We start from the raw sequence: 25,113 nt of genomic DNA, 5'->3' as shown, positions 1-25,113 counted from the left end.
TAATGGGAAAATGGAAATAAATACATTTTTTTTAATTTTATTATTTTTCCCTAACTAAGGGGATGATGAAGGGGGGTTTGATTTACTATTTATAGCGGGGGGTTTTTTAGCAGATTTTTATGATTGTCAGCTGTCACACACTAAAAGACACTTTTTATTGCAAAAAATAGTTTTTGCGTCTCCACATTTTCAGAGCTATAATTTTTGCCATATTTTCGTCCACAGACTCATTTGAGGCCTTGTTTTTTGCGGGACGAGTTGACGTTTGTATTGGTACCATTTTCGGGCACATGACATTTTTTGATCGCTTTTTATTCCGATTTTTGTGAGGCAGAATGACCAAAAACCAGCAATTCATGAATTTCTTTTGGAGAGGGCGTTTATACCATTCCGCGTTTGATAAAATTGATAAAGCAGTTTTATTCTTCGGGTTAGTACGATTACAGCGATACCTCATTTATATAATTTTTTTCTGTTTTGGCGCTTTTATACGATTAAAACTATTTTATATAAAAAAATAATTATTTTTGCATCGCTTTATTCTGAGGACCAATTTTTTTTTTATTTTTTCGCTGATGATGCTGTATGGTGGCTCTATTTTTTGTGGGACAAGATGATGTTTTCAGTGGTACCATGTTTATTTATATCCATCTTTTTGATCGCGTGGTCCACTTTTTGTTCGGTGGTATGATAATAAAGCGTTGTTTTTTGCCTCGTTTTTTTTTTTTTTTTTTTTACGGTGTTCACTGAAGGGGTTAACTGGTGGGACAGTTTTATAGGTCGGGTTGTTACGGACGTGGCGATACTAAACATGTGTACTTTTATTGTTTTGGTTTTTTTTATTTAGATAAAGAAATGTATTTATTGGAACAATATTTTTTTTTCTTTATTTAGGATTTTTTATTTTTCTTTACACATGTAAATATATATTTTTTAACTTTTTTACTTTGTCCCAGGGTGGAACATCATGCTAAAGTGTCAGATTGCTGATCTGACACTTTGCAAAGCACTGTGTCAGATCAGCGATCTGACAGGCAGTGCAGGAGGCTGATCTCAGCAGGCGCTTGCAAGCCACCTCCCTGCAGGGCCCGGAAGGAGCCCCGTGGCCATTTTGGATCCGGGGCCTGCCGGGTGGAGGACGGAGGAGACGCTCGGAACAACGTGATCACATCGCGTTGTTCCGAGGGTCTCAGGGAAGCACGCAGGGAGCCCCCTCCATGCGCGATGCTTCCTTATGCCGCCGGAACACTGTGATCATGTTTGATTGCAGTGTTCCGGGGGATAACCAGCTGACAACCCGGCGGCGATCGGCCGCGCTCCCCCCGTGAGCGCAGCCGATCGCCTATGACGTACTATCCCGTCCCTGGGAATTAAGTCCCAGGTCACCTCGATGGGATAGTACATCATATGGGATTAAGGGTTTAAGTAGGTCAGGCATTGTATACTCTAACATGTGTCACTAATTTAATTAATCTGTACTAATAGTAACATCCATGCTCGTGTGAAGATACCAAGACATAATGGTCTAAACTTGGGATAATCACAAAATAAATGGGTTTCACTGACTGCTGTCTATGCTTTTTTCATTAAAATGCTGCAAAAACTGATGGCAACATTTTTGCTGCTCTTTTTCACTTACTCGTTGCTTTCAAATGGTGAAAAAACACTAAGAATTGACAAGCTGCAAGTTTAAAAAAACAGTAGTTTTTCAATTCAGTTAGGAAAAAATAATATTGATTAACATTGCTTAGTGTGCTGTAGTAGCATGTAAAATTTGGGACCCCTCCTGGTCAAAATTACTGTTATTGCAAACAGTTAAGCAAGTTGAAGATGCAATGATCTCTAAAAGGCCTAAAGTTAAAGATAACACATTTCCTTTGTATTTTAGGCAGGACATTTTTTTTGCATCTTTTACATTTTAAAAATTACATAAAGGAAAATGAGACAATGCAAAACTTTTGGCACCCTGCTTGATTAGTACTTAGTAGCACCAGCCTTGCAAGTATCACAGCTTTAAATGCTTTTTGTAGCCCGCCAAGAGTCTTTCAGTTCTTACTTAAGGGATTTTCATCCATTCTTTCTTGGAAATTTAATCCAGTTCTGGGTTGTCTTGCATACACTACTATTTTGAGGTCTAGCCATAGATTTTCAATGATTTTCAGAACAGGGGACTGTGAGGGCCATTGTAAAACCTTCAGCTTGACGTGTGTTTGGGACCATTATCCATTTGTAGAAGTAATTCACTTCAGCATTTTTACAGATGGTGTTATGTTTGCATCAAGAATTTGTTCAAATTTCATTGAATCCATTTTCCCCTCTACCAGTGAAATGTTCCCCATGCCATTGGCCGCAACACAAACCCAAAGCAAGATTGATCCACCCCCATGCTTAACCCCTTCACGACATGCACCGTACATGTACAGCGCATGTTGGATCTCTCATTTTGATGTGGGCTCCGGTGGCGAGTCCACATCTTTTTCAGCAGCTGACATGTGCCCCTAACAGTCGCGGGTGGAATTGCGATCGTGCCGGAAGTGCCTGTGTCACTGATAGGTTAGCATGACAACCCTGGGACTGCAGGAGACCACTGTGGTAGTCATAGTCGGATAGCTATGAGTGCCGCCCAGCAGTCGGCGCTCATAGCAAGTGAGCATTTCTGTGTGTAGCACAGGCGATCGTATGATTGCAGCTTTATGAAGGTCTTCAGGTGAGGGTTTTGATTTGCCTCTCTAGCAATCCTACAAGCAGCTTTCAATGAAATTTTGCTTGGGCTTCCAGACCTTATCTTGACCTCCAATGTTTCTGTTAACTGCCAGTTATTAATTACATTTCGAGCTGAGGAAAGGGTAACTTGAAAACGCTTTCCTATCTTCTTATAGCCTTTTCCTGCTTTGTGGGCCCCACCATTTTCATTTTCAGAGTGCTAGGCAGCTGCTTAGAAGAACCCATGGCTGCTGTTTTTTGACACAAGGTTAGAGGAGGTTGGGCTTTTATAAAGCTGGGAAATTTGCATCACCTGGCCTTTCCTAACAACAGCAGTGAACAAGCCATAACCCTAACAAGGTAATTAAGCTCTGAAACATTCATCAAAGTTATCTGAGCTCAGAAATCTACAAAACTGAACTTGTAAAAAATGACTATATATAAATATTTTTTTGCCTAAAATATAAAGTAAATGTGTCATCTTTAACTTTATCCCTTGTAGAAATCATTTCATCTGCAACTTGCTTATCTGTTCACAAAAACAATAATTTTGACCAGGGTGCCCAAACTTTTACATGTTTTTATGTGATTTTTAACTCAAACAGCATGTCTGTGTAATACTCTCGACTAAACAAGACCTCAAGCCAAATTGATACATAGCTGAGTTCAAGGAAAGCTTGGCCTGAGTACTCTCATGACTTCTTGACCATTGTTTTACCATTTAATGCAGTATTCGTGTGGTTTATGCATAAAGTCTTTTTCCTGATTTTTTTGGGGGGGTTCAAATATCTCAACAACATTTTACATGAATGTCTATAGGGAAATAGAAAAAGCACTATCAACACTGCCGTTTTTTTTTTTCTAGTGGGTTGTTTTTTTTTTAAACATTTGTTCATTTTTATCCCCATATGTTACCCTATAGCACTTTAAAAATGCCAGAATAAAAACATTACAAATGGAATAAATAGAAATGTGCCACATGTAAACCTTTTGAAATGAATACTGCTCAGAATTAATACAGTTAAAGCTAATAAGTAAGTGTAACAAAGGGCTTTATCAAATATTTGTAAATATAATTTTTAATAGTATACGGTAATCCAATTCACACCTTTAACTAGTCTGTAATGAATGTGACTAACCAATAAGAGGCACATACTATGATACCATAATAGGCCCCCCAGTATCGTGGCTACTACAGGTATAGTTGCTCCAGGCCTCCTGCTCAGAGGGACCCACCCGAAGCTACCTGCTATCCTTAACTGCTAAAATCAAGATAGCTAAACTGTGCAGTAGAGCAGGGAGTCATGACCTCCATTGACTACCTTTCTTATTTCAGTAGACCCCAGGTCGCTCTATGCCTGTGGTTTACAGAACAGCAGAGTGATGCAGGGACAGAGGTGCTGGCGCTCAAACAGGGTCAGAGTCCCCGCACAGTGATGTAATTACGCCGTGCCTCTGATGTCCATTGAGTGCGCCAGCGCTTTGCAGGAGGACCCATAAGGATCCTGGATTAGGCGAGTACATGATGTTTTTTATCTTAATTAAAATGTATGGGGACATCATAAAGGATTGGGGCATCATATGATTGTGGGGACATCATAAAGTATGGGGGCTACTTTTTAGGGACTCCTGTGGGGGGGCCCTTACACAGTGTGGTGGCTACTGTGGGGCGTCCTCATGCAGTGTGGGGGCTACTGTAGGAGGCCTTTATACAATGAGAGGATTACTGTGGGAGCCCCCGTCATACAATGTGAAGGTTACGGTACTACTCTCTTAGGCCTCCATAATGTGTGAGGGCCATTATATAGCGTGGACCTCATGTGGGGTCCATTATAACATTTGGAGCATACGGTGGGGGCTGTCATACAGTGTGTGGGGACTAATATGGGAGGGACCTAATACTAGAACCATTATACAGTTTGTAGACTACTTTGTGAGCCATTAAACAGTACAGATGCTATTGCACAGTGTGGAAGCTACTGTGGGGACCATTAAAGGGAACCTGTCAGCAGGATTGTGCTGAGTAACCTACAGACAATGTCAGGTTGGCGCCATTATACTGATTTAAATTATACCTTGGTTGATGAAATACAGCGATCTGATAGATGATGTTGAGTAGGCACTGCTGGTGCCATCTTGGTTGAGACAATTTTTTTCCCTCTAGCAAGATGGCACCTGTGGCGCCTGCAAATTACCATCTATCGGATCGCTGATAGATGCTACTGAGCAGGCACCATTGGCGCCATCTTTGTGGAGACATTTTTTTTTCTCTAGCAGGATGTAAAGTATTCGGCTCCTTGGAACTTTTCAACCTTTTCCCACATATCATGCTTCAAACATAAAGATACCAAATGTAAATTTTTGGTGAAGAATCAACAACAAGTGGAACACAATTGTGAAGTTGAACAAAATTTATTGGTTATTTTACATTTTTGTGGAAATTCAAAAACTGAAAAGTGGGGCGTGCAATATTATTCTGCCCCTTTACTTTCAGTGCAGCAAACTCACTCCAGAAGTTCATTGTAGATCTCTGAATGATCCAATGTTGTCCTAAATACCCAATGTTGATAAATATAATCCACCTGTGTGTAATCAAGTCTCTGATCTGCTCTGTGATAGTCTCTGGGTTCTGTTTGAAGCACAGAGAGCATCATGAAGACCAAGGAAAACAACATGCAGGTCCGTGATACTGTTGTGGAGAAGTTTAAAGCCAGATTTGGATACAAAATGATTTCCAAAACTTTAAACATCCCAAGGAGCACTGTGCAAGCGATCATATTGAAATGGAAGGAGTATCATACCACTGCAAATCTACCAAGACCCGGCCGTCCCTCTAAACTTTCATCTCAAACAGAGAGAACACTGATCGGAGATTGTTGTGTATCCGCTTTTTGGGCTCCCCTGGTGGTTGCTGGTGGTACTGGTGACTTGTTTGCACTTTGCTGCTTCTGTTCACCTGCTTCCATCAGCGTTTGGGAGTTTCCTATTTAGCCTTGCTCTCCAGTCATTTCCTTGCCGGTCATCATTGTAACCAGAGCCTTCGGTTGCATGTTCCTGCTACTAGTCTGCTGATCAGCTAAGTGGACTTTGTCCTTTTGTTTTGTATCTTTAGTCCAGTTTGCAGTTTTTGTAATTCTCTGTAGCTGGAAGCTCTTGCGGGCTGAAATTGCCACTCCTGTGTCATGAGTTGACACAGGAGTCTTAAAGTAATTTCAGGATGGTTTTTTGAAAGGGTTTTCAGTTGACCGTGAAGTCCTCTTTTGTATCCTTCTGCTATCTAGTAAGTGGACCTCTCTTTGCTAAATCTACTTTCATACTGTGTATGTCTTTTCCTCTTATTTCACCGTTATTACATGTGGGGGGCTGCTATCATCTTTTGGGGTATTTCCCTAGAGGTAAGCCAGGTCTGTTTCTTCCTCTACCAGGCTTAGTTAGTCCTCCGGCTGGCGTGTGGCATTTAGGAAGCCGTAGGTATGCTCCCTGGCTACTATTAGTTGTGTGGTAGATTTAGCTCACGGTCAACTCGAGTTTCCATCACCCGAGAGCTCGTTCGTTATTTATATGTTTCTTACGTTCCCTTGCCATTGGGAACCATGACAGTATGACCGGCCATGTGTTAAACTTATTGGCAGAAGAAAGGAGAGAAAAAGGAAGTCTGTAAATTTTTTTTTTTCTTTTTCCCTATGCTTGCTCCATAGTTGGATCAGTTGTATTTCAGCTCTAATTACTGCCTTTGCCTTTCTCTCCTTATAATCCTTGAATGGCTCTGAGCTCACCTGTTTAAAGATGGATCCTCAGAGTTTGGCTGCAGGTTTAAATAATCTTGCTACGAAGGTTCAAAATTTACAAGATTTTGTTATGCATACTCCTATTTCTGAACCTAAAATCCCTACACCAGAGGTGTTTTCCGGAGATAGATCTCGGTTTCTGAATTTCAAATATAATTGTAAATTATTCCTTTCTCTCAGACCTCACTCCTCAGGAGATCCTGTCCAGCAGGTTAAGATTGTAATTTCTTTGCTGCGAGGTGACCCTCAAAATTGGGCATTTTCATTGGCACCAGGGGATCCTGCGTTGCTCAATGTGGATGCGTTTTTCCTGGCTTTAGGGTTGCTTTATGAGGAACCTAATTTGGAGATTCAAGCTGAAAAAGCTTTGATGGCCCTATCTCAAGGGCAAGATGAAGCTGAGATATACTGCCAAAAATTTCGTAAATGGTCTGTGCTTACTCAGTGGAATGAGTGCGCCTTAGCGGCAAATTTCAGAGAGGGCCTTTCTGATGCCGTTAAAGATGTTATGGTCGGGTTCCCTGCGCCTACAGGTCTGAATGAGTCCATGACAATGGCAATTCAGATTGATCGGCGTTTGCGGGATCGCAAACCCGTGCACCATTTGGCGGTATCTTCTGAAGAGACGCCAGAGAAAATGCAATGTGACAGAATTATGTCCAGAAGCGAGCGGCAGAATTATAGGCGTAAAAATGGGTTATGCTTCTATTGTGGTGATTCTGCTCATGTTATATCGGCATGCTCTAAACGTACTAGGAAGGTTGACAAGTCTATTTCAATTGGCACTTTACAGTCCAAATTTATTTTGTCTGTAACCTTGATTTGTTCATTATCAGTTATTACCGTGGATGCCTATGTGGACTCTGGCGCCGCTCTGAGTCTTATGGACTGGTCCTTTGCCAGGCGCTGTGGGTTTGATTTAGAGCCTCTGGAAGTCCCTATACCTCTGAAGGGTATTGATTCTACACCTTTGGCTTGTAATAAACCACAGTTCTGGACGCAAGTGACTATGCGTATGACTCCAGACCATCAGGAGGTGATTCGCTTCCTTGTGTTGTACAATTTACATGATGTTTTGGTGCTTGGATTACCATGGTTACAGTCTCATAACCCAGTCCTTGACTGGAAAGCTATGTCTGTGTTAAGCTGGGGATGTCGGGGGGCTCATGGGGACACTCCTATGGTGCCCATTTCGTCATCTATTCCATCTGAGATTCCGGCATTTTTGTCTGATTATCGTGATATTTTTGAAGAGCCTAAGATTGGTTCACTCCCTCCTCACAGGGATTGTGATTGCGCTATAGATCTGATTCCTGGCAGTAAATTTCCAAAGGGTCGTTTGTTTAACCTATCTGTACCTGAACATGCTGCTATGCGCGAGTATATTAAGGAGTCCCTGGAAAAGGGACATATTCGTCCTTCTTCATCACCTTTAGGAGCCGTTTTTTTCTTTGTCTCTAAAAAGGATGGCTCTCTGAGGCCTTGTATTGATTATCGACTCCTGAATAAAATTACAGTCAAATATCAGTATCCGTTGCCTTTGCTGACTGATTTGTTTGCTCGCATAAGGAGGGCTAAGTGGTTCTCTAAGATTGATCTTCGTGGGGCGTATAATTTGGTGCGAATTAAGCAGGGGGATGAGTGGAAAACCGCATTTAATACGCCTGAGGGCCATTTTGAGTATTTGGTAATGCCTTTCGGCCTTTCTAATGCACCTTCTGTCTTTCAGTCCTTAATGACAAAAAAAAAAGAGAGAAGCCAGCTCACCAGACAGCCATGGACAGGTGCACGGAACCTCCACGCCGATCCACGTGGTAATTTGCAATAGTAGAAAACGAAAGTTGATTCCAGCTCCAAGATGTTTGTATAAAATTCAATCCTTTATTGGAAAATTATTAAAACACAGGCTGCAATGCTCTCCATAACAACGGGAAACGAGCTACGCGTTTCGATCTATTACAGATCTTTGTCAGAGCTACACAGAAACAAACATGCTGACAATATAAAACTACCACCAACCAATAGGCATAGGATACAAAATCATGTGATTTAAGGTCCTCCTAATGCAAAACTAAATCATTAAAAACAACATTAATGTGGATAATATATCAGTTATAAATATATATATACATACAAAAAAGGAAAAAAACATGAAAAATATATAAAGCTCATGAAAATGATGTTAATAATGATACATTAACTCATTGCGTTTGTTGAGACCGGCTGGAAACCGGGTATTCAAGTAGTAAATCCAGAAGGCTTCACGTGTGAGAAGACAGCGTTTAAGATTCCCACCTCGCTGAGGTTTGTTAACACGTTCAATGCCGTATGCCAAGAAGGATTTGGTGCTGCATGCATGTTGAGAAATAAAATGTTTAGATGCAGCTGAAACAGATCGGGACGAATTGCCCGCATTTTCAATGTCATATAAATGTTCATTGATCCGTGTCTTCAGCTTACGTGCAGTACATCCAACATAAGACAATTGGCAAATGGTGCAATCAATTTTATATACCACAAAGGCAGTATTGCAGTTAATATATTGCTTAATTATGAAACTTTTCGTTTTATCTGAATTCATAAATGTCTTATTGGTTCCCGTATGAGCACACATTTTACATCTATTGCTACCACATTTATAAGACCCATTATAATTCAACCATGTTTTATTTGTGCCTTTTTCTGGACAAAACATGCTGGGAGAAATTCTATTGCCTATAGTAACAGCCCGTCTGGATACTATATTGATCCCTGTGTCCAGAATTTTGGCCAGACTTGGGTCCTCATAAAGAATAGGCAAAAATTTGTTAATAAGATTTTTTATATAGCTAAATTGAGGACTATGTTGAAAACAAATAAAGGGTTTTTTATTGCTAGTTTTTTCTATCAATTTTGAAACAGGCTCATTTGTAGCAGTAGATGGAATTAATTCGTCACGATCCTTATGTTCAACAATTTTACGTGCCCTATTTAACATCCAATGTGGATAACTACGGCGTTTCAATTTATTAGATACTAAATCAATCTCATTCTTTAATACTGTATTATTACTACAGTTTCTTTTAACCCTGATGAATTCACCGACTGGTATGGACTGTATGGTATGCATAGGATGTTCACTGTGCGCATGTAAAATGGAGTTACCACTAAATGACTTGTGATGGGTTTTCGTTTCAATCAGTTGATTGGCAAATCCAACCAAATTGAGATCCAAAAAATTAATTTCTTTTTGATTAAATTTATGAGTAAACCGTAAATTACAATCATTTAAGTTAACTTAAATGATTGTAATTTACGGTTTACTCATAAATTTAATCAAAAAGAAATTAATTTTTTGGATCTCAATTTGGTTGGATTTGCCAATCAACTGATTGAAACGAAAACCCATCACAAGTCATTTAGTGGTAACTCCATTTTACATGCGCACAGTGAACATCCTATGCATACCATACAGTCCATACCAGTCGGTGAATTCATCAGGGTTAAAAGAAACTGTAGTAATAATATAGTATTAAAGAATGAGATTGATTTAGTATCTAATAAATTGAAACGCCGTAGTTATCCACATTGGATGTTAAATAGGGCACGTAAAATTGTTGAACATAAGGATCGTGACGAATTAATTCCATCTACTGCTACAAATGAGCCTGTTTCAAAATTGATAGAAAAAACTAGCAATAAAAAACCCTTTATTTGTTTTCAACATAGTCCTCAATTTAGCTATATAAAAAATCTTATTAACAAATTTTTGCCTATTCTTTATGAGGACCCAAGTCTGGCCAAAATTCTGGACACAGGGATCAATATAGTATCCAGACGGGCTGTTACTATAGGCAATAGAATTTCTCCCAGCATGTTTTGTCCAGAAAAAGGCACAAATAAAACATGGTTGAATTATAATGGGTCTTATAAATGTGGTAGCAATAGATGTAAAATGTGTGCTCATACGGGAACCAATAAGACATTTATGAATTCAGATAAAACGAAAAGTTTCATAATTAAGCAATATATTAACTGCAATACTGCCTTTGTGGTATATAAAATTGATTGCACCATTTGCCAATTGTCTTATGTTGGATGTACTGCACGTAAGCTGAAGACACGGATCAATGAACATTTATATGACATTGAAAATGCGGGCAATTCGTCCCGATCTGTTTCAGCTGCATCTAAACATTTTATTTCTCAACATGCATGCAGCACCAAATCCTTCTTGGCATACGGCATTGAACGTGTTAACAAACCTCAGCGAGGTGGGAATCTTAAACGCTGTCTTCTCACACGTGAAGCCTTCTGGATTTACTACTTGAATACCCGGTTTCCAGCCGGTCTCAACAAACGCAATGAGTTAATGTATCATTATTAACATCATTTTCATGAGCTTTATATATTTTTCATGTTTTTTTCCTTTTTTGTATGTATATATATATTTATAACTGATATATTATCCACATTAATGTTGTTTTTAATGATTTAGTTTTGCATTAGGAGGACCTTAAATCACATGATTTTGTATCCTATGCCTATTGGTTGGTGGTAGTTTTATATTGTCAGCATGTTTGTTTCTGTGTAGCTCTGACAAAGATCTGTAATAGATCGAAACGCGTAGCTCGTTTCCCGTTGTTATGGAGAGCATTGCAGCCTGTGTTTTAATAATTTTCCAATAAAGGATTGAATTTTATACAAACATCTTGGAGCTGGAATCAACTTTCGTTTTCTACTATTTCAGTCCTTAATGCATGATATTTTCCGTGAATATTTGGATAAATTTATGATAGTGTACTTGGATGATATTTTGATTTTTCCTGATGGCTGGGAGTCTCATGTTCAGCAGGTCAGGAGGGTTTTTCAGGTTTTGCGGGAGAATTCTTTGTGTGTAAAGGGTTCAAAGTGTGTTTTTGGGGTTCAAAAAATTTCCTTTTTGGGGTACATTTTTTCCCCTTCTTCTATTGAGATGGACCCTGTCAAGGTTCGGGCTATTTACGACTGGACGCAGCCTACTTCTCTGAAGAGTCTCCAGAAATTCTTGGGCTTTGCTAATTTTTATCGTCGATTTATAGCTGGTTTTTCTGGCGTTGCTAGACCTCTGACGGATTTGACTAAAAAGGGTGCTGATGTTGCCAATTGGTCCCCTGCTGCCGTGGAGGCCTTTCGGGAGCTTAAGCGCCGCTTTTTGTCTGCCCCTGTGTTGCGCCAGCCTGATGTTTCCCTTCCCTTTCAGGTTGAGGTCGATGCTTCCGAGATTGGAGCGGGGGCGGTTTTGTCGCAGAAAAGTCCCGACTGCTCAGTGATGAGACCTTGTGCGTTCTTTTCGCGAAAATTTTCGGCCGCCGAGCGAAACTATGATGTTGGTAATCGGGAGCTTTTGGCCATGAAGTGGGCATTTGAGGAGTGGCGTCATTGGCTTGAGGGTGCCAAACATCAGGTGGTAGTTTTGACTGATCACAAGAATTTAATTTATTTGGAGTCTGCCAGGCGCCTGAATCCTAGACAGGCACGTTGGTCGTTGTTCTTTTCCCGGTTTAATTTTGTGGTCTCGTACTTACCGGGTTCTAGGAATGTGAAGGCAGATGCTCTTTCTAGGAGTTTTGAGCCTGACTCTCCTGGGAATTCTGAACCTGCTGGTGTCCTTAAGGATGGAGTGGTTTTGTCTGCTGTCTCTCCTGATTTGCGACGTGCTTTGCAAGAATTTCAGGCGGATAGACCTGATCGTTGTCCGTCTGATAGACTGTTTGTTCCTGACGAGTGGACCACTAGAGTCATCTCGGAAGTTCATTCTTCTACTCTGGCAGGTCATCCGGGAATTTTTGGCACCAGAGATTTGGTGGCTAGATCCTTCTGGTGGCCTTCCCTGTCTCGAGATGTGCGTGTTTTTGTGCAGTCTTGCGATGTGTGTGCTCGGGCCAAGCCTTGTTGTTCTAGGGCTAGTGGGTTGTTGTTGCCCTTGCCTATTCCGAAGAGGCCTTGGACGCACATCTCTATGGACTTTATCTCGGACCTCCCTGTTTCTCAGAAGATGTCTGTCATCTGGGTGGTGTGTGACCGTTTTTCTAAAATGGTTCATTTGGTGCCATTGCCTAAGTTGCCTTCCTCATCTGAGTTGGTCCCTCTGTTTTTTCAAAATGTGGTTCGCCTGCATGGTATTCCGGAAAACATCGTTTCTGACAGGGGTACCCAGTTCGTGTCTAGATTTTGGCGGGCAGTCTGTGCCAGGTTGGGCATTGATTTGTCTTTTTCGTCTGCATTCCATCCTCAGACCAATGGCCAGACGGAACGAACTAATCAAACTTTGGAGACTTATTTGAGGTGTTTTGTGTCTGCGGATCAGGATGATTGGGTTGCCTTTCTGCCGTTGGCGGAGTTTGCTCTTAATAATCGGGCTAGTTCTGCCACTTTGGTTTCTCCTTTCTTTTGCAATTCAGGGTTTCATCCGCGTTTTTCATCTGGTCAGGTTGAATCTTCGGATTGTCCTGGAGTGGATGCGGTAGTGGATCGGTTGCATCAGATTTGGGGACAAGTGGTGGATAATTTGGAATTGTCCCAGGAGAGGACTCCGCAGTTTGCTAACCGCCGTCGTCGTGTTGGCCCCCACCTTCGTGTTGGGGACTTGGTGTGGTTGTCTTCCCGTTTTGTCCCTATGAGGGTTTCTTCTCCTAAATTTAAGCCTCGGTTCATCGGTCCTTATAGGATTTTGGAGATTCTTAACCCTGTCTCCTTTCGTTTGGACCTCCCGGCATCTTTCGCTATCCATAATGTGTTCCATCGGTCGCTGTTGCGGAGATATGAGGTACCGGTGGTTCCTTCTACTGAACCTCCTGCTCCTGTGCTGGTGGAGGGTGAATTGGAGTACGTGGTAGAAAAGATCTTGGACTCCCGTATTTCCAGACGGAGACTTCAATATCTGGTTAAATGGAAGGGCTATGGTCAGGAAGATAATTCTTGGGTAACTGCCTCTGATGTTCATGCCTCGGATTTGGTTCGTGCCTTTCATAGGGCTCATCCAGATCGCCCTGGCGGTTCTTGTGAGGGTTCGGTGCCCCCTCCTTAAGGGGAGGGTACTGTTGTGTATCCGCTTTTTGGGCTCCCCTGGTGGTTGCTGGTGGTACTGGTGACTTGTTTGCACTTTGCTGCTTCTGTTCACCTGCTTCCATCAGCGTTTGGGAGTTTCCTATTTAGCCTTGCTCTCCAGTCATTTCCTTGCCGGTCATCATTGTAACCAGAGCCTTCGGTTGCATGTTCCTGCTACTAGTCTGCTGATCAGCTAAGTGGACTTTGTCCTTTTGTTTTGTATCTTTAGTCCAGTTTGCAGTTTTTGTAATTCTCTGTAGCTGGAAGCTCTTGCGGACTGAAATTGCCACTCCTGTGTCATGAGTTGACACAGGAGTCTTAAAGTAATTTCAGGATGGTTTTTTGAAAGGGTTTTCAGTTGACCGTGAAGTCCTCTTTTGTATCCTTCTGCTATCTAGTAAGTGGACCTCTCTTTGCTAAATCTACTTTCATACTGTGTATGTCTTTTCCTCTTATTTCACCGTTATTACATGTGGGGGGCTGCTATCATCTTTTGGGGTATTTCCCTAGAGGTAAGCCAGGTCTGTTTCTTCCTCTACCAGGCTTAGTTAGTCCTCCGGCTGGCGCGTGGCATTTAGGAAGCCGTAGGTATGCTCCCTGGCTACTATTACTTGTGTGGTAGATTTAGCTCACGGTCAACTCGAGTTTCCATCACCCGAGAGCTCGTTCGTTATTTATATGTTTCTTACGTTCCCTTGCCATTGGGAACCATGACAGGAGATGCAGCCAAGAGTCCCAAGATATCCATAAAAAGTGTCATTTGAAGTATGCAACAAGCCACCTGGGAGACACACCAAACATGTGGAAGAAGGTGCTCTGGTCAGATGAAACCAAAATTGAACTTTTGGCAACAATGCCAAACGATATGTTTGGCGTAAAGGCAACACAGCTCATCACCCAGAACACACCATTCCCACTGTCAAACATGGTGGTGGCAGCATTATGTTTTGGGCCTGCTTTTCTTTAGCAGGGACAGGGAAGATGGTTAAAATTGATGGGAAGATGGAAGGAGCCAAATACAGGTCCATTCTTGAAGAAAACCTGTTAGAGTCTGCAAAAGACCTGAGACTGGGATGTAGATTTGTCTTCCAACAAGACAATGATCCCAAACATAAAGCAAAATCTACAATGGAATGGTTCACAAATAAACGTATTCAGGTGTTAGAATGACCAAGTCAAAGTCCAATCGAGAATCTGTGGGTTCCTGCAGAACTGGGCCGACTTCTCAGTTGGCTACAGGCTCTACGCTAGGGACGGGCTGCACCTCAATGGGGAAGGTGCAGCTGTGCTGGGGGAGAAAATGGTTAGAAGGTTGGAGGAGTGTTTAAACTAGGGATTGGGGGGGAGGGTATTCATTTTATAGGAGGGGAAGATAGTGCAGATAGAGACCTGGGCACAAATAAGGAAGTTGGGGGTGGCGGTGGCATGGGGGGTGGGGTTAGAACAGTTAGTAATTTAAGAAAGAATAGAAGTACAGAGAGTAACATCAAGTGCATGTATACTAATGCCAGAAGCCTCGCCAACAAAATGGATGAATTAGAACTAATGTTGTTGGAGCATAATTATGACATGGTGGGGATATCTGAGACGTGGTTGGATGCGAGCCATGACTGGGCTGTTAACTTGCAGGGCTATAGCCTTTTCAGAAATGACCGTACAGATAAGCGAGGGGGTGGGGTGTGTCTGTTTGTAAAATCGACCTTAAAACCCATCCTGCGTGATAATATAGGTGAATCTAATGAAAATGTAGAGTCTCTGTGGGTGGAGATAAGGGGAGGGGGAAAAAATAATAAATTACTGATAGGGGTTTGTTATAAATCTCCAAAACTAATGGAAGCAATGGAGAATATCCTCGTAAAGCAAATAGATGAAGCTGCGACTCAAGGAGAAGTCATTATTATGGGGGACTTCAACTACCCTGAAATAGATTGGGGAACAGAAACCTGCAGTTCCAGCAAAGGTAATCAGTTTTTGACAACTATGAGAGACAATTACCTTTCACAACTGGTTCAGGACCCAACAAGGAGGGGGGCACTGCTAGACCTAATATTAACCAACAGGCCAGACCGCATATCAAATATAAGGGTTGGGGGTCACTTGGGGAATAGTGATCACAAAATAATAAGTTTTCATGTAACCTTTAATAAGATGGGTAGTAGGGGGGTGACAAGGACACTAAACTTCAGGAGGGCAAATTTCCAACGGATGAGAGAGGATCTTGGTGCAATTAACTGGGACGATATCCTGAGACACAAAAATACACAAAGAAAATGGGAGACGTTTATTAGCATCCTGGATAGGACCTGTGCACAGTATATACCGTATGGGAATAAACATACTAGAAATAGGAGGAAACCAATATGGCTAAATAGAGCTGTAAGGGGCGCAATAAGGGACAAAAAGAAAGCATTTAGAGAATTAAAGGAAGTAGGTAGTGAGGAGGCATTAAATAAATACAGAAAATTAAATACATTCTGTAAAAAGCAAATCAAGGCAGCAAAGATTGAGACAGAGAGACTCATTGCCAGAGAGAGTAAAAATAATCCCAAAATATTCTTTAACTATATAAATAGTAAGAAACTAAAAAATGACAGTGTTGGCCCCCTTAAAAATAGTCTGGGTGAAATGGTGGATGAGGATGAGGAAAAAGCCAATATGCTAAATTACTTTTTTTCATCAGTATTTACAAAAGAAAATCCCATGGCAGACAAAATGACTAGTGATAAAAATTCCCCATTAAATGTCACCTGCTTAACCCAGCAGGAAGTACAGCGGCGTCTAAAAATAACTAAAATTGACAAATCTCCAGGCCCGGATGGGATACACCCCCGAGTACTGCAGGAACTAAGTACAGTCATTGATAGACCATTATTTTTAATCTTTAAAGACTCCATAATAACAGGGTCTGTACCACAGGACTGGCGTATAGCAAATGTGGTGCCAATATTCAAAAAAGGGGCAAAAACTGAACTCGGTAATTATAGGCCAGTAAGTTTAACCTCTACTGTGGGTAAAATCCTGGAGGGCATTCTAAGGGATGCTATGCTGGAGTATCTGAAGAGGAATAACCTCATGACCCAGTATCAGCACGGGTTTACTAGGGACCGTTCATGTCAGACTAATTTGATCAGCTTCTATGAAGAGGTAAGTTCAGGACTGGACCAAGGGAACCCAGTGGACGTAGTATATATGGACTTTTCCAAAGCTTTTGATACGGTGCCACACAAAAGGTTGTTACATAAAATGAGAGTAATGGGGATAGGGGAAAATATGTGTAAGTGGGTTGAGAGCTGGCTCAGGGATAGGAAACAAAGGGTGGTTATTAATGGAGCACACTCGGACTGGGTCACGGTGAGCAGTGGGGTACCACAGGGGTCAGTATTGGGCCCTCTTCTTTTTAACATATTTATTAATGACCTTGTAGGGGGCATTCAGAGTAGAATTTCAATATTTGCAGATGACACTAAACTCTGCAGGGTAATCAATACAGGGGAGGACAATTTTATATTACAGGATGATTTATGTAAACTAGAAGCTTGGGCTGATAAATGGCAAATGAGCTTTAATGGGGATAAATGTAAGGTCATGCACTTGGGTAGAAGTAATAAGATGTATAACTATGTGCTTAATTCTAAAACTCTGGGCAAAACCGTCAATGAAAAAGACCTGGGTGTATGGGTGGATGACAAACTCATATTCAGTGGCCAGTGTCAGGCAGCTGCTACAAAGGCAAATAAAATAATGGGATGTATTAAAAGAGGCATAGATGCTCATGAGGAGAACATAATTTTACCTCTATACAAGTCACTAGTTCGACCACACTTAGAATACTGTGCACAGTTCTGGTCTCCGGTGTATAAGAAAGACATAGCTGAACTGGAGCGGGTGCAGAGAAGAGCGACCAAGGTTATTAGAGGACTGAGGGGTCTGCAATACCAAGATAGGTTATTACACTTGGGGCTATTTAGTTTGGAAAAACGAAGACTAAGGGGTGATCTTATGTTAATGTATAAATATATGAGGGGACAGTACAAAGACCTTTCTGATGATCTTTTTAATCATAGACCTGAGACAAGGACAAGGGGGCATCCTCTACGTCTGGAGGAAAGAAGGTTTAAGCATAATAACAGACGCGGATTCTTTACTGTAAGAGCAGTGAGACTATGGAACTCTCTGCCGTATGATGTTGTAATGAGTGATTCATTAATTAAATTTAAGAGGGGACTGGATACCTTTCTGGAAAAGTATAATGTTACAGGGTATATACACTAGATTCCTTGATAAGGCGTTGATCCAGGGAACTAGTCTGATTGCCGTATGTGGAGTCGGGAAGGAATTTTTTTCCCCATGGTGCAGTTACTCTTTGCCACATGGGGTTTTTTTGCCTTCCCCTGGATCAACATGTTAGGGCATGTTAGGTTAGGCTATGGGTTGAACTAGATGGACTTACAGTCTTCCTTCAACCTTAATAATAACTATGTAACTGAAAACTGCTGCTTACAAACGATCTCCATCAAACCTCACTGAGCTCGAGCTGTTTGCCAAGGAAGAATGGGCAAGAACTTCAGTCTCTCGATGTACAAAACTGATAGAGACATATCCCAAGCGACTTGCAGCTGTAATCGTAGCAAAAGGTGGCGCAACAAAGTATTAAGTTAAAGGGGCCGAATAATATTGCACACCGCCCCACTTTTCAGTTTTTGAATTTCCACAAAAATTTAAAATAACCAATAAATTTCGTTCAACTTCACAATTGTGTTCCACTTGTTGATTCTTCACCAAAAATTTACATTTGGTATCTTTATGTTTGAAGTGTGATATGTGGTAAAAGGTTTAAAAGTTCTAGGGAGCCGAATACTTTCGCAAGACACTGTATGTAGAGGGGAGATGTGGGCCCATCATACTGTGTATAGGGGAGCTGTACAAATGGGGACTCAGTGGACATTATTAAATATTAAATGGGCACTTAAGAAGTACTATTGCTGTAGGGGCACTCAGTATTTCAGTATCGTGACTGTGAAAAGTGCACATGGGGCATTATCACTTTCTAGGGGCAAAATGTGGACATGCATTTGCACAGGGCATTAATATTTTCTTATTTTATAGGAGGCAACTTTACCATCTAGAGGACACAAAGGAGGCATTATTACTATGTAAAGGGCATATTGGTGGACATTATTATGTGGGGCATTAAGAGGAGTGCTGTTATTGTGCCAAACAGCAGGTGCGGTAATAGAGACACATATGGCAGCAGCAGCGGCTCAGCATTGGGATATCAGTACGAAGAGGCATTTATGCAGATTGGGAATAGATGGGAACGGAGCTGGAAATGTGACAAGGCAAATGTGTCTTTGTTGTAATATCTGCCAACGAGTTGTTGCTGGGAGAAGTTGTCAAGTCGATCTGGGCAAGTTAGAAAAGACGGGAAAAGTGAACTACTCCATCAGAAAGAATGTCAGTTGTAACTCTACTGTAATCTCTTATATGTTCAGCAGCACTGGTATCTACCACTATATGGTCACAGTATGGCGGTAATATCAGTGTTCGGCTTTGTATGGAGATTTTTCAGTAATAGCGCGATCATCTGCTGAGGTTTTCCTAGATCCACAATTGGGGTACCCCACCATAGTTGTAATCAGGGTAACCTGGTTAGGGGTCCACTCAGATGTTTCGGCCACCTTTACCCCACCTGAGCCGAACCTCTAGCTACGCCTATAGGCTTCCAATATAAGAGGGCCAGAAAGGTTCCACATCCAATAAGAGCTAGTCATTTGGTAGAAGAGATTATTATGGATTAATCTTTTAGGCTACTTTCACTCAGCAATATTTTGTAACAGTATTTACAAGATATAACCAGAAGTGGGTTCAAAACACACAGGAGATACCAGTAATTCTGCTATACCGTTTCTCTGTTTATTCCACTATTAGTTTGGTGGCAAGTATTAAAACAAAATACTTTTGTATGAAAATGGTTCTCACTTTTTTATTGTAATGCTAAAAGATAGTGAATTATAGAGTTATTGCTGCATTTATTAATACAGGAATTATATGGCAGTAATATGTGCATGCACTGTCTTTCCTTAGGCGATACATTTCAGCAAGTGGACACATTTCTATTTTGTTTTCCAATTTCTCCTCGCCTGCATGATGGGGTAAGTAGTCAGAGATATGTTGCATTAATGAATAAATATACTTGATGTCACTAAACTAAATGCTAAACAATAGTTTGCTGGCTTCATATAAGATGGCCAATTCGTTAGTGACCCACCCTGACGGCAATTATATTGCAAGTATAAGCATCCACATGAATAACGCTCATTGATCTCCCTGGTTAACAGGACGGTTTATATTGTCAGTAGGTATAGTATTATATATAGTATGTGCTTGATTTTAGTTTACATTTGCTAAGGTCTCAGTTTGCCTTCACCTTAAAAGTCTGTTCCCACCCCTATAGACATGCCTGCTGGACTCTGCATGTGCTTGTATTCTCAATAGTGAAGGGGAACAAGCTGCTGCCTAACATCCCTGGTAGTGGCTTATCCCCTGGGAGAACAAAGGATTGCACATATTGAGATTCTTCTTTCTCATGACATCTGCCGTTAGATGGCCCGTCCTACTGAGATCATTCAGTCCAGCTACATTCATGTAATGTGTATTACTATACAGTACTAGTCATCATTATCCAAACCCTTCCATCACTATGCATCTTGTTTTGGTAAACTACAATGTTGCATCACATGCCTTTTCCTTTGATTTTGTGACATTCACCTTTTCTTTCTCCTTTGTTTATATGACAAGTACAATTTGTCACAAGCAAGAAATGTGCAGTTACTAGTGAACGTGCTCGGATAATGTGTTATCTGACCATGCTCGGGTGCTAACGGAGTGATTTCAGCGTGCTCGAAAAATATGTTCGAGTCCCCATGCCTGCATGTCTTGCAGATGCTCAACAGCCACAACACATGCGGGATTGCCTAACAAACAGGTAATCCCTGCATGTGTTGCGGCTAACAAACAGGTAATCCCTGCATGTGTTGCGGCTAATAAACAGGTAATCCATTCATGTGTTGTGGCAAATAAACAGGTAATCCATTCATGTGTTGCGGTTAATAAACAGGTAATCCATTCAAGTGTTGTGGCTAACAAACAGAAACAGGTAATCCATGCATGTGTTGCGGCTAACAAACAGGTAATCCCTGCATGTGTTGCGGCTAACAAACAGGTAATCCCTGCATGTGTTGCGGCTAATAAACAGGTAATCCATTCATGTGTTGTGGCAAATAAACAGGTAATCCATTCATGTGTTGCGGTTAATAAACAGGTAATCCATTCAAGTGTTGTGGCTAACAAACAGAAACAGGTAATCCATGCATGTGTTGCTGCTAACAAACAGGTAATCCATGCATGTGTTGAGGCTAATAATCAGGTAATCCATGCATGTGTAGCGGCTAATAAACAGGTAATCCATTCAAGTGTTGAGGCTAATAATCAGGTAATCCATGCATGTGTTGCGGCTAACAAACAAGTAATCCCTGCATGTGTTGCGGCTAACAAACAGGTAATCCATGCATGTGTAGCGGCTAATAAACAGGTAATCCATTCAAGTGTTGAGGCTAATAATCAGGTAATCCATGCATGTGTTGCGGCTAACAAACAAGTAATCCATGCATGTGTAGCGGCTAATAAACAGGTAATCCATTCAAGTGTTGTGGCTAACAAACAGGTAATCTCTGCATGTGTTGCGGCTAACAAACAGGTAATCCATGCATGTGTTGCGGCTAACAAACAGGTAATCCATGCATGTGTTGAGGCTAATAATCAGGTAATCCATGCATGTGTTGCGGCTAACAAACAAGTAATCCCTGCATGTGTTGCGGCTAACAAACAGGTAATCCATGCATGTGTTGCGGCTAACAAACAGGTAATCCATGCATGTGTTGAGGCTAATAATCAGGTAATCCATGCATGTGTTGCGGCTAACAAACAAGTAATCCCTGCATGTGTTGCGGCTAACAAACAGGTAATCCATGCATGTGTAGCGGCTAACAAACAGGTAATCCCTGCATGTGTTGCGGCTAATAAACAGGTAATCCATTCATGTGTTGTGGCTAATAAACAGGTAATCCACTCATGTGTTGTGGCTAATAAACAGGTAATCCATTCATGTGTTGCGGCTAACAAACAGGTAATCCATGCATGTGTAGCGGCTAATAAACAGGTAATCCATGCATGTGTTGCGGTTAATAAACATGTAATCCTTGCATGTGTTGCGGCTAACAAACAGGTAATCCATCCATGTGTAGCGGCTAATAAACAGGTAATCCATGCATGTGTTGCGGTTAATAAACATGTAATCCCTGAATGTGTTGCGGCTAACAAACAGGTAATTCATGCATGTGTTGCGGCTAATAAACAGGTAATCCATTCAAGTGTTGTGGCTAACAAACAGGTAATCCCTGCATGTGTTGTGGCTAACAAACAGGTAATCCCTGCATGTGTTGCGGCTAATAAACAGGTAATCCATTCAAGTGTTGTGGCTAACAAACAGGTAATCCCTGCATGTGCTGCGGCTAACAAACAGGTAATCCCTGCATGTGTTGTGGCTAACAAACAAGTAATCTGTGCATATATTGTGGCTAACAAACAAGTAATCCCTGCATGTGTTGTCGCTAACAAACATGTAATCCATTCATGTGTTGCGGCTAATAAACAGGTAATCCGTGCATGTGTTGAGGTTAATAATCAGGTAATCCATTCATGTGTTGCGGCTAATAAACAGGTTATCCCTGCATGTGTTGTGGCTGTTGAACAGCCGTGAGACATGTAGTCTCAGACTCAAACATATTATTGGAGCATGCCCAAGTCACTCAGCACCCGAACACGCTCCGATAACATCTTATCCGAGTACGTAGCTCATCACTAGCAGCTACTCATGCTGCATTATTTAAAGAGTAGTCGTTGTTTCAATTTTCACATGTGAAAGTAAGAAACTTTGTAATATATCTTATTGGAGAAATAAGCTTCTCTCTTTGGATGACTGCTCTTTCACTCTGTAATCTCTGTATTCAGTGGTAAAATCTGTATTCAATGAAGACAGATTTTCACATTACTAAGATAGATGACAGTTGGTGTTCATAAAGTTCTATGGAGGTGAAGGGAAGACTAGAGACAGTCACAGGCAGCCCACTCCAAGTACTCCTGAAGCACACCATATTTTATATGCTTATCTGGCCACATCAGGATGATGTCTAACGGGATCACACTGGTGGCGATTACTGTGCAGGGAGAAGAGAGCAGAGCTATATGCCATTACAAGTGCAGTGCCCCAGAGTCCTGGTCATTGCAGTACTGACGCTCCGCCACTAAGGGGAGTGATGGTACGTCTGATGGCACTAAAGGAGTTCACCTGACCAGGTATCACAGTCACACATTACACTTCACACTCCGGCCACCAGGGGGAGCAAAGGGTCCTATGTATTAGGCCACTCCTCACACTCTGGTAAAACTGGGGGTTGGATAGGAAGTTAGGGAGAAGCTGACTGGGTTTTGCCCAGGTAACATCTAGTGAGAGAAGAGGTTGCTTGGGAAGATTCAGGGGGGTCCCTGTCAGGGGTGGGATCCTTTCAGAGGCCTAGCGAAAAGGACAGATCATTACGGAGCCGCGCCTGCACTTCATTGCGGCGGCATCTTAAGAAGGGACACGAAGCGAAGTATATTGTGGAGAAGTGAGAAACGAGATCACAGCACAAAGGCGATAGAACCAGTAGGAGTCGTGCCCCTAAGATCGTGGCAACATCCTACTGAGGCGCGTAGCCAGTGGTCGGAACGTCGAGGAAGTATTGGGCTCCAAGCATTACTTCAAACCAACGGCAGGGCAGTTAATTATAGGTTGGCTGTCTCACCTAATTCACCTAATGAAGACAACGGAGGCAATTGTGGGAGAAGGGCGTCTCTAGGGTCCCTATAAAATAACTCCAGGCCTACCCCGTCATACGGATGCGTCCTATCCATATGATCTGGTTGACGGAGAGAAAGAACAGAAACATACACGACAGTTGTGAGGACTATCCCGTGCTGCTCAGCAGGGAAGTACTGCAACACCCAGGCGCTAGTAGGAAGGCTACTGATTTCCACCTGTAAAGGGAACTCTGGATGTGCATTCGGACCGGCCGGTCTCAGACAGCCCTGTTAACAGTGCTCTGGATTGCGGATGCCGAAGCCTTCAGTAAAGAGGTAAAGAGACTACAACCCTGTGTCCTCGTTATTTACTGCGACCTACACCACCACCTACACCTTTTATTGGGCGCCCCTTAGCAGGACCACAGACCGGGTCAGGCCACCGTGACATCCTCAGAACCGATAGACCCAATACCGAGTACCCCACCGTCCTGCGTCTGGGGGCCGCTCCACAAACACCACTCTATTCCAGGCATCCGGGAATAATGCGCCGGTCTCTCGGATAGATATGGAGCAGTGTATGTGACAAAATAAAGCAAGACTGCAACATTCAGACCAAACAGTCAAGGTAGACTTTCGGTGCAGTGCATGCTGGGAAGTCAGGGAAAGGAGGTTCATGCATCTATGGTGCTGGAAAGATTCCGAAAAATACAAATTGCTCCCTCAAAAGAGTGACTGGCAAGTTACAGAGCAGGAGAATCAGGGCAATTCCTGGACATATTAGATGGTATGTGCATCAGTGTGCATTGTGGACTAGGATGAGGGCAGCAAGACCGGGCTTTTCTACCCGGTTTGTGTGAAAAAACAAGTACGCTTTAAATTTTAGATTTTAAGTCTTAATGAACACCAATTTAAAACTACTGTGTAATGCCATAGCCATCATTACGTTTTCAGCTCCCTCTCTCACCACATATAGCCGCATTTATTCTGCTTCTCTTTATTGCAGGTTTGTGCTCCTTTATGCGATAGTACTCTGCAGTTACTACAATTCACCACTTACTACCACAGTCATTGGTGCCCTCAAGGTAAATCTTCTTTCCGCACTTGAGCAATTCCTGATGCAAAAATGTCTACTGTATTTCAGATGTGCAAAATCTATAATAGGCATGTAAAAACCTTGTGCCATATACTATTGTTGTGCTCAATGCAGCCATGCCCATGTATCAGACATTTATAGAGTATCCAGGTAGTAAGGCCTAAATGTCTGTACTAATGGTATCATAGGGAATCAGTCAGTGGAATCTCAAAGGGTTATTTTAAATGAAAATAAGGGGAGTTATCAGTGTGAGACATGATGATCAGAAGACAGACTGTCAGTCATTACATGTCTCAGTAACTGATAACTCCTTATTTAATTTAAAACAAGCTTTGGAGGCAAATTATCTGGGAGATGTGTCCCGCCCATAGATCTTAAACAGCTCATGTACATATTAAGAAAAATGTAGATTTCTCTGAAATGAAACCTTGATATCCATGATCTGATGTATCATTTGATTCAAATTTCTGTGACCTACAGTACAGACCAAAAGTTTGGACAAACCTTCTCATTTAAAGATTTTTCTGTATTTTTTTTATGAAAATTGTAAATTCACACAGA

The 25,113-nt window shown here is 41.7% G+C and overlaps 1 protein-coding gene across 1 annotated transcript in view; it reads left to right on the top strand.

Annotated features, from left to right (window-relative positions):
- SLC35D2 (solute carrier family 35 member D2) overlaps positions 1 to 25,113 on the top strand; it is a 186,289-nt gene that overhangs the window by 124,157 nt on the left and 37,019 nt on the right. Inside the window, exons 9-10 of the mRNA XM_077299652.1 lie at positions 19,644 to 19,711; positions 24,463 to 24,541. Coding sequence (XP_077155767.1) covers positions 19,644 to 19,711; positions 24,463 to 24,541 — 147 coding nt within the window. The remainder of the gene's footprint in view (positions 1 to 19,643; positions 19,712 to 24,462; positions 24,542 to 25,113) is intronic.

The sequence above is a fragment of the Ranitomeya variabilis genome, chromosome 1 (genome assembly GCF_051348905.1).
Source record: "Ranitomeya variabilis isolate aRanVar5 chromosome 1, aRanVar5.hap1, whole genome shotgun sequence".
Taxonomy (NCBI): Eukaryota; Metazoa; Chordata; class Amphibia; order Anura; family Dendrobatidae; genus Ranitomeya; species Ranitomeya variabilis.
This window is presented reverse-complemented; position numbering and strand designations above follow the sequence as displayed.